At 36.3% G+C, this 18,654-nt stretch overlaps 1 protein-coding gene across 24 annotated transcripts in view; it reads right to left on the bottom strand.

The window, feature by feature from the left end:
* The window catches only part of NRXN1 (neurexin 1), a 1,020,679-nt gene that overhangs the window by 142,011 nt on the left and 860,014 nt on the right, over nucleotides 1–18,654 (bottom strand). For all 24 annotated transcript variants that reach the window (XM_031466987.2, XM_064494491.1, XM_064494496.1 and 21 more), the window contains one exon: nucleotides 13,811–13,982. In XM_031466987.2, coding sequence (XP_031322847.1) covers nucleotides 13,811–13,982 — 172 coding nt within the window. The remainder of the gene's footprint in view (nucleotides 1–13,810; nucleotides 13,983–18,654) is intronic.

Genomic DNA, 18,654 nt, shown 5'->3' with positions numbered 1-18,654 from the left:
CCATACCCCATCACAGACAGCGAGATCATTTCTGTGGCTAGTTTGGAATCTTTAACCATCTCTGTTCTTGGGTTCATTTTCTCTCGTGCCTGGAGTGGGCCGGCCAACAATACATGTCTACACAACATTGTAAACCGACTATACCTCAATAAAAAGAATACAAAAAGTTAAAAAAAAATAAAATCAATACATGTCTATTCTAGACCAGACTCATACTTAACTTCTTTTAAGCACTAAGTATGTGTCTTCTCCTCTCAATATCATATCTCTTTCAGCTCTCATATTTATCTTTTGTGCTATGTAATCTTGGATTTCCCATAAAAGTCATATTTCTCTAACTCATTTATCTTTCCTCCCAAGTTATACCTTAAACTCTTATAGGACAAAGACAGTGTTTTTGCATCTCTGTTCCTCACCAGGTTTAGCACATCCTGGGACCACCATAAAGTGGGTCTTAATGCACACTCAGTGGTGGCTCACAGGAGCACTGGAGGCTTTTGGCTTCCATTAGCACCTTAATGTAAAATGTGTTAAATGAATAGATAGGTTGAAGACTGGGGTCTTCTGTTATCATTTTAATGAATTTTATCCATTTTCTGATGCCTTTTCTTCTACTTCTAAGTTGCTTGCCTTTTCTCAATGCTTTCTAATTCAGCATGAAACAAACATTTGAGAAAAATATCTTTAGGCAGAAAGTGAATAAAATCTATTTTGAACCAAAATTAAACATAATTTAAGACACATGAAACTTGATTAAGCAAAAGAGGAAATTAAGCATAAGATTTATGAGTGACTGAGAATGTACTGATATTTTTAAATACTTTCAGAAGGAAAAAGTAATAATTTCAAATCTGGTTTTCAAATTATTTTTAACCATAATTATGTGTTTCAGAATTATTAACATTAGTTAATATCTTCAGCTTCCGAACCTGGACAGGAATATACCCAGCCATGTAGGATAATGACTAACAGACTGACTCTCGTTTCTCCAGTTCAGAGAGAAGCAGTAGCCTCAGTTCCACCCGGCCTCTTACAGGTAAAGTGACAAATGTTCTGGATTGCCTGGGGCACTTCTGTTGTGTGTCTGAGTTGGAGTAACTATTCGTAGTGTTTCTTTTCTCCCTCAGAACTCTGCCTGTTTGAATAATTGTTATGGTCCCCTAATTACAGGGCACCATTGTGGGGAATTGAAAAAGGAGACTCCCTTGAAGGCTAGAGCCTAGATAGAAGGCTCTGTCAGTCCAAGCTGCTTGGTGAGAAGGAAAACACAGCTCTTTCTTCAGGGCACATTCCTCGTTCCAGGGCACACGGCTTGTTAACCCGTGCACAGACTGGGTTCTAGCTTCCACTCATCCCCACTGATGGGATACTGGTGAGTATGCACAGTTACCCAGGTTGAATAACTCCATGCAGTGGCCTGTCCACCAGCTAGCATGGTTTCTCTAATTACAATTCAAAGGTTTCTCCAACATCCGAGCCCCATTCCCATCCTCTAAGAAGTCTTCCCTGATCACCAAACATCACTCTTTTCTCTAAATTTATACATAATGTATTTTCTGTGCCACCCATTTATCTTGAACCCTGTCCTTCCTAGTGGTGGCTCTGTAGTGTTTTGACTCAGAGGGGGTTTGAGGGGGCAGCAGGGGATCATATATCTGAAGTTTCTGTAAAGATTTGTCTCCATGTGTGAACCCAAGTCTGACAGCCAAGACAGGATAAATTTGTTCTCAGAAGGAAATATACACTAAATATGTGGAGATTAGTACCTATTGCAATTACAGGACTGCAAAACTAAGCTGCTTTGATTAATGATAGTGAGGCTAACATTTACTGAGTACTTATTATTTACCAGGCTTTTACTAATTACTAAGTATTTTGAAACTAATAACTCATTGAGAAATCAAACAACCTTATAAGGTAGGTACTAACATGAACCCATTTTACAGAAGGGTACAAAAAGAGGTTAAAGAACTTGACCAAAAGTCACACATCTATAAAGTGGTGTAACTAAGATTTGAATCCAGACAGTCCTCTCTCTTAACCTCCACATTATCCCACCTTTAATACTGTGTTAAATCTATAGCATAAGCCTGAAATTTGGTCATTTGATGTGTGGTCTGTATTTCCTATTGCAATTTTAGTGTTTAAGAGAGTATACAAGTTGGATTTGGCACTCACTTCTGTGTTTAGATAAACAATAACCAGGACAAAAAAAAAAAAAAACCCCAAAAACAGAATAACCAGTAGAAGAGGATATCCTTATAAGCTTGCAACAAACTCCAGGGGACTCTTGAATGTCCTTCCAAGATCTGAGCAGAAACCATTGATATCACACAGCACAGTGAAGGTTTAGCCATGTGCAATCTGGTCGGGGACAAGAGGGAATTTTCCAGATTTTGTTTTTCTTACCAGGAATAAGAATAAATAGCATAGACAGCATTGCATAACGTTTCAGAGCACTGGAGTGAGCTTCGGGGTGTGTGACCTTGGCAAGCGACCTAATTTCTCTGTTTACTCATCTATCCAGAGGAGATAATATAAATTGCCTTACAGAATGTTGTGCATGTTATTGAGAAAATGGAAAATAATACGTGAAAAAACCCCCCACAGTTTCAGGATAGAGTGTCCGGCGCAGAACACCTAACGCACTGTTGCTGATACTGGATCCTACCCAAGGCAGGAGTTTAAATGCGTCTGTGAACATGTGGGGTTTTAAGCGAGTTCTCTTACCTCTTCAACCCAATCCTTGAGCACCACCAATTTCCTTCCTGAGTCAATGTGATGGATTGAGTCTTGAATTTGAACCCCAATTCCGTAAAGCACGGGCCTTGTCTAATTGTCGCCATGTCTGTTTCCTATTGTGATTGCGACCATCCTGCCCCTCATTTCAGCAAACCTTTGCGTTTAAGTAAGCTCCTGTTTGTTTCCTCTCTAACCAGAACATACATCCTCATCCAACTCCTCTGCCAAACTGAGCAGTAAAAATAATAAGTGAGAGACCTGAAGACTCTACATGGACTGTTAAAATGCTCCAGCAAAGGTGACCCTGAAAAATTATTATGGCATGTTATCAATTAGTTGACACTATGTAGAAAAATAAAGCTAAATGTTCCACTCTTCTGTCCAGTTTTATATCTCATAAATCCAGCTAAAATACTTCATGAGAAATGCGTATGGTAATATCTAGACAGACTTATGTTAGTTATAGTCTCTTTTGGATTCTCAATGGACATTTTAAATATTCGGGCCACCAGTATAGATAATATGCCCAAGAAGATAAATTACTTCAATAGTACTTAACATGAAGAGAGTTAATCTCAAATTTCCAGGGTAGGGGTGGGAACTTCAGCTACTTTTTAATGCACTCAAATTCATAAGGCTAAAAACAAAACAGACTTCAAAATGTTTAAGATGAAAGTCTTTCTTTGAGAAATATTCAACCCATGAGACTAAATTTGGCACAAAATATTCATCATCATCATTTAAATTTTAATATATGGCCTATTTAAAAGCTTCATACTTCAAAAGGTTTTCACATTTATTGTGTCATGCTGTCTTAATTAAGAACTAACTAAAATATTAGATTAGGTTACACCTTTGGATTGTTACAGAAATTAAATTTATATTCCTTTGGAATAAATGTACTTTTCTAGTAACGTTATGAACACGTTAATATACTATTTCACAATAATTACATCTGACTTACCAGTTTTACAAAGAGATGAACTTTTTTTTGTTTAAAATCTTTTTTCTGGAATAATCTTACACAATATAGAATTGAGTAAAAGGTATTTTTAAATGGTAATCATTTAATTTTCTTTAATTAAAAATATTAACTTACAGAAAAGTTGTAAGAGACAGTAATGAGAGTTGTATGTACCTTTCATCCAGCTTCCTACACTGTTCACATCTTAAATAACCATCAGACAATTATTGAAACCAAGAAATTGACACTGATACCACATTATTAACTAAAGTACAGACTATCTTAGGTTTTACCAGTTTTTAACTAATGTCCTTTCTCTGTTCTAGGATTCAATCCAGATTCTCACATTGTATTTGTCATGGTTAGACTGAAGTCATGAATTTTTGTTGAGGATACAAAGAATACCAAAGAAATCAAGTGCCTTTTTCAGTGCATCATATCAAGGGGTGCATGAAATCAATATTTCTTATTACTGGTGATGTTTAACTCAATTACTCAATTAAAGTCTGCTGAGTTTCTCTATGGAAAGATTCTATTTTCCCCTTATAGGAGACACTTTCAGATTACATCAATTACTAGTCTCTACTAAAACTTCTACCCACTAATTTTAGCATCTATTGGTGAATCTTGCCTTCAGCAATTACTACTTTGACGTTTTAATCATCATCCTGCTATGTTTGTTAATCGGAATTCTTGTGTGTTATCCTTCCTCCTCCACATATCTGTGTCTGTCTGTCCATTATCTGTCTATTTATCTATCTATCTACCTACCTACCTATCCATCCATCCATCCATCCATCCATCCATCCATCCATCTATCTATCTATGTATTTATCCATCCAATCACTTATTAATATCAGTATGTGCTCATGGATATTTATTTCACTCTTTGGGAAATAATCCAGTGCTGTCTCTATTTATTTTGTTGTTCAAATTGCTCCAGTTCTGGACAGAAGGAGCTCTTTCAGATTGGTTCCTGTGTCCTTCTGTCATGCCTTTATATCGGGGTTCAATAAACTATGGCCTACAGGCCAAATGTGTTCCTCTATCTAGTTTTTATAAATAAAGATTTATTGGAACATAGCCACATTCATTCATTTACTTATTATCTATTGCTGCTTTTGACCTACTGGTGACACAGGTGAGTAATTGTGACAAAGCTCATGTGACTTGAAAAACTGAAAATATTTACTATCTGGCTTTTATAGTAAAAATTTGTCAATCTTTGCCCTACTTGATTTTTTTTTAAATTATGAACTTTGGATAGTGCCCAAAATGAGTCTGCTTGTCATATTTGAGTAGTTCATTCATAATGCAGAAACTTGAACATATTTTTTCCTACATTATCCTAGCTTAATTAATTATAATTCCATTTTTGATGGAAAGGACTTATTTTTCATGAAAAGGAAGAAATGGATTGTCATATTCTCCTAGAATGAGATGAGTACATATTTAAGAGAATAAACTATAAAGATTAAGGAAATGATGTGGAGAAAAAGATGAAAAATTATCTAGTAAAGGGAGAAAAAGAGAGAAACTGCCCTCTTTTATGAGTTGTAAAGTTTTCTCTATATGTGCAAAGGGCTTTATTTACTTGTCCTCATAATAATAAAAAAGTAACACTTACCAAAGATGTCAGAGTAATAGTCATTTTTGTCTTGAGTATATTGACACTTATTCTACCATCACACTTCACAATCCTCAGATGATTTACCAAGAGATCTCTCCAAATGAGACCCTAAACCATGCATTTTGGTTTTAAGGATATTTATTAAGCAATGCACCAATGCTAGAATTATATCAAGCATAGTATCAGTGCTCAATATACTTTTATGGAGAGGATTATGACATTCTTGTAATCATATCTGAGTGAACAATTTTTCTAAATTGGAAGTACAAAAGTTAGAATTATTCTATTAAAGAACAAGTACTTCTTGTCTATAAAGATTTTATCTGAACCAGCAGAGGCTACATCCAGAGGGCTACATCAGTGGTTAGAAGGTTATAATTATTAGAAGGTTAATAAAGGGCAGTCACATTTCACTGGAAGCACGCTTCATCTGGGTAGGAGGAGGTTTCTTCTCATACATTCATTAAATCGACTTTATTTTTTCCTCTAAAATCTCAGCATCAGAACAGAGGTTCTGATGTCCAGGGAAACAGGCCACAACGATGCTGAGGCACAACTCTTAAAAAGTCATATGCATAACTCTGTGTCCATGCAGATCTATGTGCATGTTTCTACAGATAAGAAGTCCTATTCATCAGATTCTTATAAAGGTCGACATTTAAAGGAGGTTAAGAAAAATTGATCTAGATGAGTCTAAAACTGGCGCTAGTTACCTAATTTTTGTACTCCATGTAGGGCTTCAACACTAATGCATGGAATTTTTACATTTTGCTATTCCGCTACCTCTTGAACAAACTGCCATTGTTTACTAGAAGTAAAGTGACAATGAAGACTAACTTATTCCTGAGATAACAAGAGAAGAAAAGTAGGTAGATAACAGACAGAGGGAAACAGCATAGAAAGTCTTAGCCTCCCTCGTGGTTGGCATCCAAATGCTGACAGTAAGAGTTGGGAGGAAAAAAACCCATAGGGTAGAATTTTTTAAATTGTTTAATTATACACAAAAATACTAGTTGTAATCTGTATTTATCGTAAAAATATACAAATATTCCTGGGCAATTTAACAAAATCCTTTGAGAAAATAGGGGTCAGAGTAGTTGAGAAAGAATAAGAGAAAGGTTCATCACTGAGTTGGGAACATGGCTTATCTTCCACTGAACTCAGGTAATGATAAATGATGTTATGAGAAAGATATTTTTGGATAATAATCAAACTATAAATGCATTGTTGCAAAACTATAAATCTTTTCAAAATCAACCAAGCATTTGCAAAAAATGTTTGAAGTTTCCTAAAAGCCTAATATCCTTAATATGTAATTTCTCTGACCTTCAGTCTTTTTTTTTTAATTGAAAGTATAGTCGATTTACAATGTTGTGTTAGTTTCTGGGGTATAGAATAGTGAACTAGTTTTATATATGTACACACACACACACACACACACACACACACATTCTTTTACATATTGTTTTTCATTATAGTTATTACAAGGTGTTGAATATAGTTCCCTGTGTTATTCAATAGGACTTTGTTGTTTATCTGTTTTGTATACAGCAATTTGTATCTGCTGATCGCAAACGCCTAATTTATCCCTCCCATCCTTTCCCCTTTAGTAACCATAAACTGGTTTTCTCTGTCTTGCCCTTCAATCTTTAGCTATTTCTTAAAACCTGTTTCCATCTCAGTTTATAAAAACTGAACTTTCATTTATGGTAGCAACTAATTTTTTGTATCTGACATGAGTGATTCATGGTCTGTAACCAGGAGGTAGATTCATTAACCTAATCAATACATTTGAAGTCCTTGAACCCGATTCCTCAGTCAATATTTTCGGCTGTCCTTACTTAGAATTTATGATAATGCCATTCTTTGTTTAACCTGAATATTTTTCAGGAGTGGAGTCCACACATTCCTTTATTATGATAAAAATTTAAACTACTAAACAAATTGTACATTGAAAACAATAATGGGGAACAAGAAGATAAACTGAGAATCTTCTGGAAACCATGAAGAAGGGCTGTTATTTATATATATACTAATTATGTTTGCCAGCCTGTGTAGTCTAAATAATGCTAAATCCTATAGAATCATCAGAGGAGCTTTCTCTTTCTTTTGTCAGAAAATTAAAAATTCTAATGTGGTTGTGTTACAGTAACTGTAAGAACCCTTTGATATTAAAAAAAAAAAAAAATCCAGGTCACTGAGGATATATGAGAATGAGTGAGAAGTCTAAAAATATATCACTTCTTTCCATCTCCTTGGATATGATTTCTCTGAAGCTAAGCATTTTAGGCAGATGTATTTAATATACTGCTTAATAAAAAGTTCATTATGTTTCATCATTAAGAAAAGCCCCCAAAGTCTCAGAAAAACTGGACACCATGAAAGAGGATAATTAACACTGGAAAAGTCAGAGTTTAGCCACTAATTCTATCTAATATGGCTACAGTATTTGAAGTTTTATATTTCTCATAGTACGTAGGCTTTACTTTAGAAAATTTGGATTAGTAAACAGTTAACTTTTATATATTTATATATTCATATAAATATTCATCAATGCACATAAGTATATTTTGGCTAAAAAACAAAACATGAGCTTTACCACTGAAGTTGAATGAGGAAATTGGAGGGGGGTGTTATTCAACAATGATTCATTAAGTACCCTACTATGTGCCAAGTCCAATCATATCTTCCGTTGGAGTCTACCCCAAATTTGTTTAAAGAATGATTCAAATCTTCTGTATGGTTTATCAGTTTCCATAGTGAGATACATTTTTAACAGTCATAAGATAGTTTTGTGTGTATGTGTATCTGTGTGGGCCAGCAGAAGCAGTACACTGTGACCTGGACTAACATAAATAGTTAAGACTGATCACGTGAGTCACAGTATTTAGTTGTGAAGTATCTAACTTGCTATGTTAAAGGATACATCTAATGATCTCTTCATTTTGGTTTCTGTCTCCCAGACAATATAAAGGGAAGTGCATAGAGCCAGTAGATAAAGGCTTTCCAAGTGTAGATTTGGCCCTGCTACTGACTAACATAGTGATGCTGATAAAATCCATCGGCCTCTCCAAGGTTCCATTTTGTTGCCTGAAAAATGAAGGAGCTGGAATAGAAGACCTTTGAAGTTCCTTCCCTCCTTCAAATGCTATGATTATAAATGCAGTTAATTTTCTATTACATTATACACAGTAAAAATTCAATTAAAAAGAAATAAAAATATCAAAATCATCCAACCGACACTTAGTATCAAATAGGAAACTTTAAATAATTGAGTGGCTTAAATACATAATAAATTATCGGTGCCTTGAACTAAAAATAAATCAATCAGCTAATCTAGACTAAGTGTGTAGAATTTAAAGGGAAATCATCCATATGACTTTACTGAATTCTGAAATATTTTACCAGCCTTACAAGGTGAAAACAAAGTCAAAATTTAGAGATAATACCCCTAAGATCTTTGAGCCAAATTGAATGGTGATGCAAAAAGTATTTACATCATCTCTAAGGAGTCATTCCTTGTGCTATTTCTCTTTCTTTTAAATCTTCCATCCCTACACCACCCCATATGGCTATTTTCTCTTTTATGTAAACTCTAACAGCAATTAAACTCCATACTACTAACTTTGAAGCTAACTCATTTTATCTGACACTGGTAGGTCTTCAAAATCCTCCTTTGTCTCCCAAATAGACTATACTCTTAGTAAACAAGAACTATGTCTTTGACTTCTCTAATCATTCCTACCACAGGGCTCCATTCCATTGCTACCTAATGCAGTCTGGTGCCACTGCAGCTTTAGAACATTGAATAATCAATGGTTAAATTAAGAGAGAGTGAGAAAGAGAGAGAGAGAAACTAAAAAGTATAAATGACTCTCCTTTTACTGAGCTGTTCACTAGGTCTTCCAGTGCATTCTTCTATTCAACCTCTTTATTTCCTCATAGTCTCACACCTTACTTTTGGTCTTTATCTTTGACACCTGGACTTTTTAATAGCTTCCTAATTATTTTCTTTCTCTATCTCTTCCTGTTAATTCCATTATAAGGAATGCATGCCATTCTCCAAGTAAAAATCTAGCCTTTCCAGACCCAAATCAAATTTCCTATTTTTTTCGTTGTCTTACTAGACCATTCGCTCCAAAATGACCTCGTCTTTCTTGGACCTTATTTTCCTTTTTTTTTTCTTGGTTTGTCTTATTCAGAACTACCAAATATGTTAACACATATTTTCTCACATAGTACATCTTTAATCTTGAACATTTTTTACATATCTCTGTAACCAAATGGTAAATCTTGTGTGAAATAAAATTCATATTTTATGATAAGACAAGAAAAAGTTAAACAAAAAATTCTTCTCTGCCCACGCTGTGCATTGCTTATCTGCATTATGCATTCACCAAACCTTCCCTATTGGCAGAAATACCTGCTCAACCATAAAGAGTAACATTCTCCTAGTATGGATAAGACAAATCCTTCAAGACAGCCGTTCCTTCTTGATCTCGTAAAAGGTCACATGGTGCTTAAATCTGGATTACATAAACTGTCAATAATACGTCATTTGATGCAAAGCCCTCTGTCTCAAAAAACTTATACAACTGTGCCTTGACTTCCAGCGTGCAGAACAGAACTCAGCTTCCTGAGATGCTCTTCCCTGGTTATAACCCTCAAATTTGGCTCAAATAAAGTTTTCCATTTCTTTCTTAGGTCAACTGATTAACTGTTTCATTGACACTTGAAACTTCTTTCAATATAGTTCCCACCCTTAAATATTTGTTGATTTGGTGTATTAACTTGACAAGAATAAAATGAATATCTGACCTTGCATAGAATAAATAACTACTTTTTGGCACACTGTGGTAGACAGATGGATTCAAAGGTTTATCCTCAAAGGCAATTTATCTGGAGCAATCTTTAGTCTGGGCAAGTTAAATGATGTTAGACTGTGGATTAACATTATGAGAAGAGGAAGTCTATTTTTGTTGACAGAAAAAAATTTTGCTACCTAACGGTAATTAGGGACAAATCAGAGATTAATGATATATTATTTTCTAGAGCTGTAACTGATAAGCACTAAGGAACGACTTTCTCAACTTTAAACGGTTTGCAAAATATTATTTCTATGCTTTGTTCCATTCACAGAAAATAATGGCAACTGGATCTGCTATTCAGAAAACTCAACATTTATTCTAAAATGTGAATTGTGGAGTTATGAGAATATTTCATACACTCCAAAAGAGCATAACATCTACCTCTATTAATTAGTTTCTCTATGAAAGCCTTCCAGACGATTACAGGCTAACACCACTGGTCAACGCTTTAGGTGCTTTTCATTAAAGGCACAGTGTCACTACCAGACAAATTGCTTCATATAAAAGCACTTACCACAAAGTCCTATAATGGAAGGTTAAGTGCTGTACTTAATTACTAATTTCAACCCTTATTACCTATATTTTGCAATGCAGGCACTTAAAAAGGAACCAAATATAGTCTGTTGGTTCCCGCTTTTCTGATTATAGCATTTAGTGGTAAAAGCATTAGTCCAGCTGTTTTTCTAATGAATAATAACAACAAAGTACTTTTTAAATAAGAACAGTCATGCCATAAAGCGATGCAAAATAGATATGTGAGCCATTTCGATTGAACTCATACATAAAATCACTTTGTTCTAAAAACTAGATGACACATATTTTAAAATCTGTATTCAGTCTCCATGGCATTATTGCAGATCAAGTTCCAAGAGAAGAAAGGTAGTTGGAATTTTCATGGCTTGTTTCCCTACCTCAGCATCACGCTGAAAGGCACACAGAGCAGGTGATTAATAAAATGCTTGATGACAACCATGGTGACGCCCCTGAGTTCTTTACATCATTAACTTTATATATATATAGGTCCAAACTCCTCACAGGTGCTCCAGTTTTCCCACGCACCGACTCCGTGTTTTACCCTTGCTTGTACCCTTCAGAATGACTGCAGCATGGCTCACCCTTGATTCATTAATATCTGAAACACTTTTTTGATGAAAAGACACTTTGACTCTTTGATTCATTATAAAAGGTGGCCTCTAAACAGACAATGTCTAAAGATTTGCTCCTTAATTATCATGATTTTGCCAGCTTCCAATTTTAAAATGCCGTTTACATTGTTTCTTTTACGGAGCACCCATTTAATTGGTAAATAAGACATTATATGTGTTGAACAACTATATTAGTCTAGAAAAATACACAAATATTTGTTGACTTAATAGTGCCCCAGTCTCGGCTCCTAGTTCTCAAATTAGACATTCATATGTTGCAAAAAGACAGGGAACATGTCTTTTTTGAACTGTACCTATTACATAGTATCTGGTATGTACACACTTAAAGGGCTGTTAATCAGGTAAAATATATTAAAGTACTTACAGAAATTTTTAAAACAAAAACCGTTTACCCAACTGCGTGAGCGCCTTAGAAAACTAGGTTCTGATCATCTGTGCTCGGGAAACACACACTATCTTTCTTTTTCAGAGATGCATTATGGTATCACTATGGGAGAGTCCAAGCATAGATATTTTTAACTTAGTTTAATCCAGAATTTCCTAAACTAACTTGCGAGTGGGACGTCCTCTCTTCTCTCACAGGTCACCATTTACATTCTCTAAAACAAAGGCCTTAAAGATACTAGGTTGGAAAGTACGGTAAGAGTGAAAAGTTACCAAACTAAGAAAAATTTAACAAATAAGCCGGTGAAATAAAGCTAGGCTTCAGGAAGCACCTGCCACATTGTAATCGTGACGGGGTTTATCATTTCACACGTCCGGGACCACTGACTGCGTCCACACGAGCAGAGTCTAGGACTTGTCCTACTTTACATCTCCCATGGTGTCCAGCGCAGTGACGTCCTCTCAGTAAACAGGTATCAATTACTATGTACTTTAGGAAATTCACCAATTTTCTGTTATTCCACTGACGTAGTTATTACAAAAAATGCATTTCTACTAGGATTTCGGTAAATGCTATAAGGGATTAGCAGGGCTATGTAACACTGCATGCATATTTAAGTATCTTCCTCCCAGATCTTCCATCCTTCATCTTATTATAGTTGGTAACAGAAGGTGTGCATTCTCATAAATGTAGTTTAAAACCAGGATAATTCCAAGGACATCAATTCAGCAAATATTTATCGTGTCTACTATTTGCCAGTGTTTTAAAAGGCACTGGACATATTATTAATGTGCTTGCTTCTGAATTTTGTCATGGAAAGGGGCTTTAAAATTATATTTAATTCAGCAAATATTTGCAAAGCAGCCAGTTTATAAAATAGGTTTGAAATGAGGCTTGAAGACGTAGATGTTCTAAGTTAGAAAAGGTCCAAAAGGGCACCACAGACATTTCATTCCATATTTGTGTGTAAATACTAAGGAGAATTGGTCTTTACTTAATAAGTGAGCTATTTCCTCAAATTCTTTCCTTCAAGAAACAAATACTATAATAAAGAAGTTTACCTATACATTTTGGTGATCATTTTTATTGTGCAAAATGAGAATTTCTTTTCATAATCTTTTTTTTTTATACTGTGCTATAGATCTTCTGCTGTACAAGAAACAGCTGTTTCTAAAAGGGATGCAGAGGCAAATGAGACTAACATTCTTAGTAACCTCTTTTGTCCTATAATATGGAAAGGATAATAATTGCAGTAAAATACCTTTGTACCTTTAATTTGTATTTGACTTTGAAATAACATTTAAAAATTGAGGATATCTGCTACCACAAGTAACACTGGCTTAAGTTTCTAATCTGCCTTTGTTTCAAAACCATTATACTGACAAAGCTCATTAATAATGAACAAGATATTTTAATTTTCTCAATAATAGTTTGACATTCATTTTATAGACTTGAAATGAGTAATACAAGTGTCCCAGAATCCTCGTGAAACCCATGGTTAGATGACAGTGAAAACGAAAGTCATTTACTTGCATGTTCTCCTAACTGCTGATTTACGGTGCTACATTAAGTTCCTTTACTACTTCTCTGTCCCATCCCTCCTGCAGCTGTCCTGATTTTCAGCTATGTACCACCATCAAAGGAACTTCTCCTCCTATTGTTTTTTAGAGAAAAGTGTTATAATACTCCCTCACTTAGTTTTAAATTTTAACTTTGTTACTTTTGACAAAGCCTTTCCTTTGTTGGAATGCAAGGATGCAGTAAAAAGAGCTTTGACATGTTGTGCCTTTTGTTGTGTGCATTTTTCTGGTTTCAATGACGTCCTGAATTTTGCAAACCGTAACGTGTGCCTTCAAGTTCTCCTACAACATGCCATTTGTACACTGTATCAAGAACAGTATAGGACAGCATTACAGTCACATGACTCTAACGTCCAATCAATACTTGATGGTTTCTCAGAAAACCCACAACTGGGTGAAACGGACGCAAAACAACGCTTTGTTTTCCAGTCTGTTTTTCCTACAATCTTCCCCCGATACACATTCACTGGCTTACCTGCAGGGTAGCGCTCGATCACGGGCCAGCTGTCCACCTGTAACGTGGCATTGCCACCACTCCTCGTGAAACGCACTACATGGTATTTCCCATCGTTAATGATTGCATTGGACTCTTCGATGGCGATGTCATCAGTTCCAACATTAAATTTAACTCCAATTTTTCCCTGGTGCTGGAAGGGAGGAGGGGAAAAAAAGAGTTGTATGAAGTCGTACTGATTAGTCAGCGTTTAGTAAGAATTACTGACAGGGTATTATTGCTCAAGAATGTGCTTCAGAACAACAGCTGCTCCTCCGATTTCACTTCTGAAAAACTCGTGCAAGATTCTTGACATCTGGGTAAACCTGAAGCACCTCTTTCATGGATAATTGATATTCCAAAAGACACACTTTCAAAAGAACTGAGCTGCCTTCTTCCCAGAGGTTGCCACAGACAAGGTGCACAGCTGCCTGTGTGAAAGGATCTCCTTTTATGTTCTCTGACACAGCTCCTTTAATCCACTCCTTCCATTTCACAAGAAAAATGAAGCTCGGAATGCTCCCTTTTAATAACTGGTGATACAAGGGTAATGAAATTTATTTATAGCCAACTGCCAAGGCTCACGATACAGAAGTGACTCTAACGGGTGAGAGTACACACATGGACAGGCATTAATGAGGGCAGTTTTTTAGTCATTATTTACACAAAAAAATCATCAGATGCTAAAAGTCTGAAATTTACTCAGTTTCTTTATTTTACAGATGAGGAAACTCTGACACAGGAAGGTGCAATGACTTGTTCAAGGGCACATAACTAAACAGAGGGGTGCTAGAGTTAGAATTCAGTTCCCTTGCTCTTAGTTCACACCTAAGCTAAGATGATGTTAAGATACGGTTATCGAAATGAGCTCCCTTTCTGAATTTTGCAAAGCAACATGACAAATCGTTCTAAGTACAAAGTTTGTGGCTGTTAACTTTCGAATTTCATGATAAAAGGCAGCAAAGAGAAAAACGTGCTTACGCCCTCTGCCTTTGAGAAGCTTTCTCTAACGGCAGGGCTGCCATGAGTTCAGTGGATTTTTAAAGCATGTGGATTTGCCCTTAATCAGTAGCACAGAATATCCGCACTGCGGGCCCCTGTCAGAGGACCTAACCTCAGACTGTCCATGGCTCACCTTTTATCAAACCTCAGTTGAGAGGAACAACATGGGGGAAAGGGGAATAAAGGACATATACTCCATCCATTCCTGCAGAAATCTAAAATCAGAGCAACAGTAACCTGAAGATTTGGACCATAGCCTCTTGACCTCTTGCTGGATTCTCACCACTGAGCTAGGTGGCAAGAGAATGGCACCCACTCATACTGAGAGTTACTGTAAAAAAATCTTGTCTGACAAGATTTTTACTTGAAGGCAAGTATCTGAAGATGTCATTTGGGACACTGATCATCGTCACTGTGCCCTTCTATTTTTCTTTTTCCTGGTTCTCATTGTCCTTGAAGGATCTCTTTCTTATAATAGGTTCGTATGGTTTTTATTATTGGGTGTTTTGATTTGTTTTGGGCTTGATGCACAATATGATTTAAAATCATATTTCCTTTCTGACTTTGGTTATTAGGAAACTCAGAGTCAGAATGGAAATTTCACCAGCTACATAGACTGCTGCTAGGCTGTTTTCCCCAGGCTTATTTTTATCTTCTACCATACTTCTCCAGATCCTTAGTTTTAAATACAAGTCTTTGTAAGGCATTTCAGGCTTTTTTTTTTTTTTTTTTTTTTTTGGTAGAATTATTCAGGTGACAAACAACAGGATTCCAATAAATACTGACATTTTCTCCAAGGACCTAAGGAGGCTTTTTAAGACTTTTTTATTTTTATTTTTTTTAGCACAGGTCTTTTGTATGAGCACTCATTATTTCCTCATTTTGGTAGAATTCCTCTTTGCTCATTTTCAGTAAATTATTTAACACAGTATACATATATATTTTAACACATGCGTGATCTAAGTCCATTTTTAAGAAAGTCCTTATTTAAGAGGTTAAGTTATCTTTAATTAACCAACACCTCTATATTGTTCTAAGCACTTTACAAATACTAACACCGGTACATCTCCTAACAGACCCAGGAGACAGGTACTATTTCATCTCCACCTGACATATCAGGAAACTGAAGCACAGAGTGATTAAGTACCTTGACTAAGGTCACAAAGCTAGAAAGAGAGAATCCGTGATTCAGACCCAGGCGGCCTGGCTCTAGAGGTTGAGCTCCTAATCATTACACTAGCCTGAACTTCCCGAACACTGGGTCACCCTCTAGCTGCCGTTAGCAGCTGCGGTAAATCTGGTTGTCCTTTCACCTTTCCTGCTAGGGCAGCCTCGTGCTATGCTTTGCAGACTGTACACATGTATCAATCAACGTGCGCTTAAAACAATTTTATAGAGGACATTAAACAACTGATACGTGGGTGTAACAGGATGTTACAATGGACTCTTTTTGTCTCAGTTTCAGCTGCAATCTTGAAATGACAATAAAAGTAAAAAAAAACAAAAACAAAACAGATTGTTACTTTTATTTTACAAAAGGAGGTACAAGACTGCCTCAGCCAGACCTGCAAGGGAGAGCATTCAAAACTGCTTTTGGGACCCTGAATTAATTACCTATTTACATCCCATTAAAGAGACAAGAAAGACTAAGAGGAGGCTGATAATGAGAAGAGGATTTTTGGAGAGAATTGGATGTGATGTGATGTGCAAGTACCTTCAAGGTAGAAGGCTACTTTCCCTTACTTTAAGTGCAGGGGAAAGCAACCTCAATGGCACATCTCAGAAAGTTTGATACTTGTCTCCTGGAACCTGGTGGCAGTTGTTGGGATAATCAGCAACCCCAGTTGCCCTTGCCTGGGATTTGACACTTGCCTGAGAAATCTTCAAAGGGAGAGTCTATGACTGGCTGGTGCTCTGATGGCAGAGCAAGGTTTTACCGCACCAGGCGCCACCTGTGCATTAGTCTGTTAGAACAAGGAAAGTGTGAACACTTCCCATGGATCATGGGTCAGAGAGCCAGCCTAGAACTGTGTTGTATTCTATCCAAGAGGGCTCCTCCAGAGAGGGGTGGTCAGTAGTAAAGATAACAGAAAGAAGCTGGAGTTGCAGCGATGGATGCCCGAGAACTGAGGTGGAAATCCTGAAAGACCATCTGCAGGAGGTGCATTTACCCGCTTCAAGGGAATTGCAGGTAAAGAAATTACAGTGATGTGGTTAAGAGCACTAAAACACTCACCAAAATGTCCCCTGCAAACTGCCCCTCAGAGGCAATTTTAATTGTGGGCTAAACCCAGCAGGATGGTTACTATTGCATGTCTGCCCCTTATCTCATTGCTGAAGGAGTCAGAGGGGAGGAAGAGAAGTGACTGTCCTGGAAGAAGAGGAACAACCCTGCTCCTTCACTCAGTGCAAGTGGAAGCAGCAAGGCAGCCCAAGCAGGGGTAATGGGCTGGCTTTAACTGACGTTGTATTTATTATTACAAAGCAGTGAGTGAGCTGAGCATTACTTATGTCTAAAATATGAACAGGTGACTTTTTTATTATCTAAGAGCTACCGAAGTCATGTTGAGACTTCTAGACTTCCCTGGGGTCAGGAAGAAATACTCCACAGAACAGAGTTAACTTCCTGTTGCATCCTAGGAATCAGCCCTTTCGGTGTAAGAAGTACGTGAGGATATTTTTTCCTCAAGAGTTGATTGTTTTAGCGGCTCTTCTATTATAGACAAGTTTCTTATCCCAGGATAGACTGAAAGAAGTTCTTAAAGTTCCCTACTTGTTCTGATTGGAAGGCTACCGGAGTCTATTTTCATCAGAGTTCTAATCATTAAGGAGATTCAAGTTCTGTGCATAGACACATTACAACGTTAGAGGTACAAAATGCGGCAAACTCTTAAAAAGGGCTTTTTACCTTAGGCCTAAAGTCTTCTGTAATATGGAATGTAAAATGGTTATTTTCTATGGTAAAGAAATCCCAGATTTCTTAGGGATTCGTTTCTTGCAACGTAGTAAAACAAACTATTAAGAAACAATGAGAATTGTTGATGCTGGGAGAGCTTCTGACTTCTAAATGATGCCCATCGTTCCCTGAATATTCAGTCCTTCAACTTCCAATATCTTTGCTATCTCATGGATTTAAACTCCAGAGTCAGCTAGACCAGGACGGAATACCACCAAAGTAGGTTCACACAACAGACTCTACCCTAAGTCAGAGATTTGTTACCCCATCCTAGGTTGCACTAAATCCTTGAAAATTTAAGCATAAATGATAGCCAAAGAGCCAGTTCTTTTTCCCCTTGAAAATACATAAATTATAAAGTAATATAAACCACAAAATATTAATGTCCAGCATATTTAGAGGACTCATATTTATGATTCCATTCAGGGACTCTAAATATTCTCAAAACACACTCTCCTGCATTGACAGGACAGCAAGTCATCTCAATTATATAAACAATAAAACTTGCTAAAGTTTCTTGCCAATAGATAATTACAATTTAAAAGAATCCATTTCAAATTCTTATTCTCTGGGATTAAATGTGATTGTCTCTGACAAATTCTCATGAATTTTGCATTAGCAAACCCAGCAGTCATTTCATTGGACATGTACTGGTCTTTCAATACTGTATCTTCCTTGAAATTGTAACTGGCTCACCCCATAATTTCAAAACTCTATTACAAGAATATCAGTAACGAGGCATTTATAATTTAATGAAGTCTTTCTATGGCTTCATTAAATAAATAGTGACAAAGGTAATTATTGATTTTTTCACAAAAGCTCATTTCTGAATAAAGATTACATTATTAGACCAAGGTAAAAGGAAACT

The sequence above is a fragment of the Camelus dromedarius genome, chromosome 15, assembly GCF_036321535.1.
Source record: "Camelus dromedarius isolate mCamDro1 chromosome 15, mCamDro1.pat, whole genome shotgun sequence".
NCBI classification, from domain to species: Eukaryota; Metazoa; Chordata; class Mammalia; order Artiodactyla; family Camelidae; genus Camelus; species Camelus dromedarius.
Note: the sequence above shows the minus strand (reverse complement) of the source record. Positions and strands in the feature narration are given on the sequence as shown.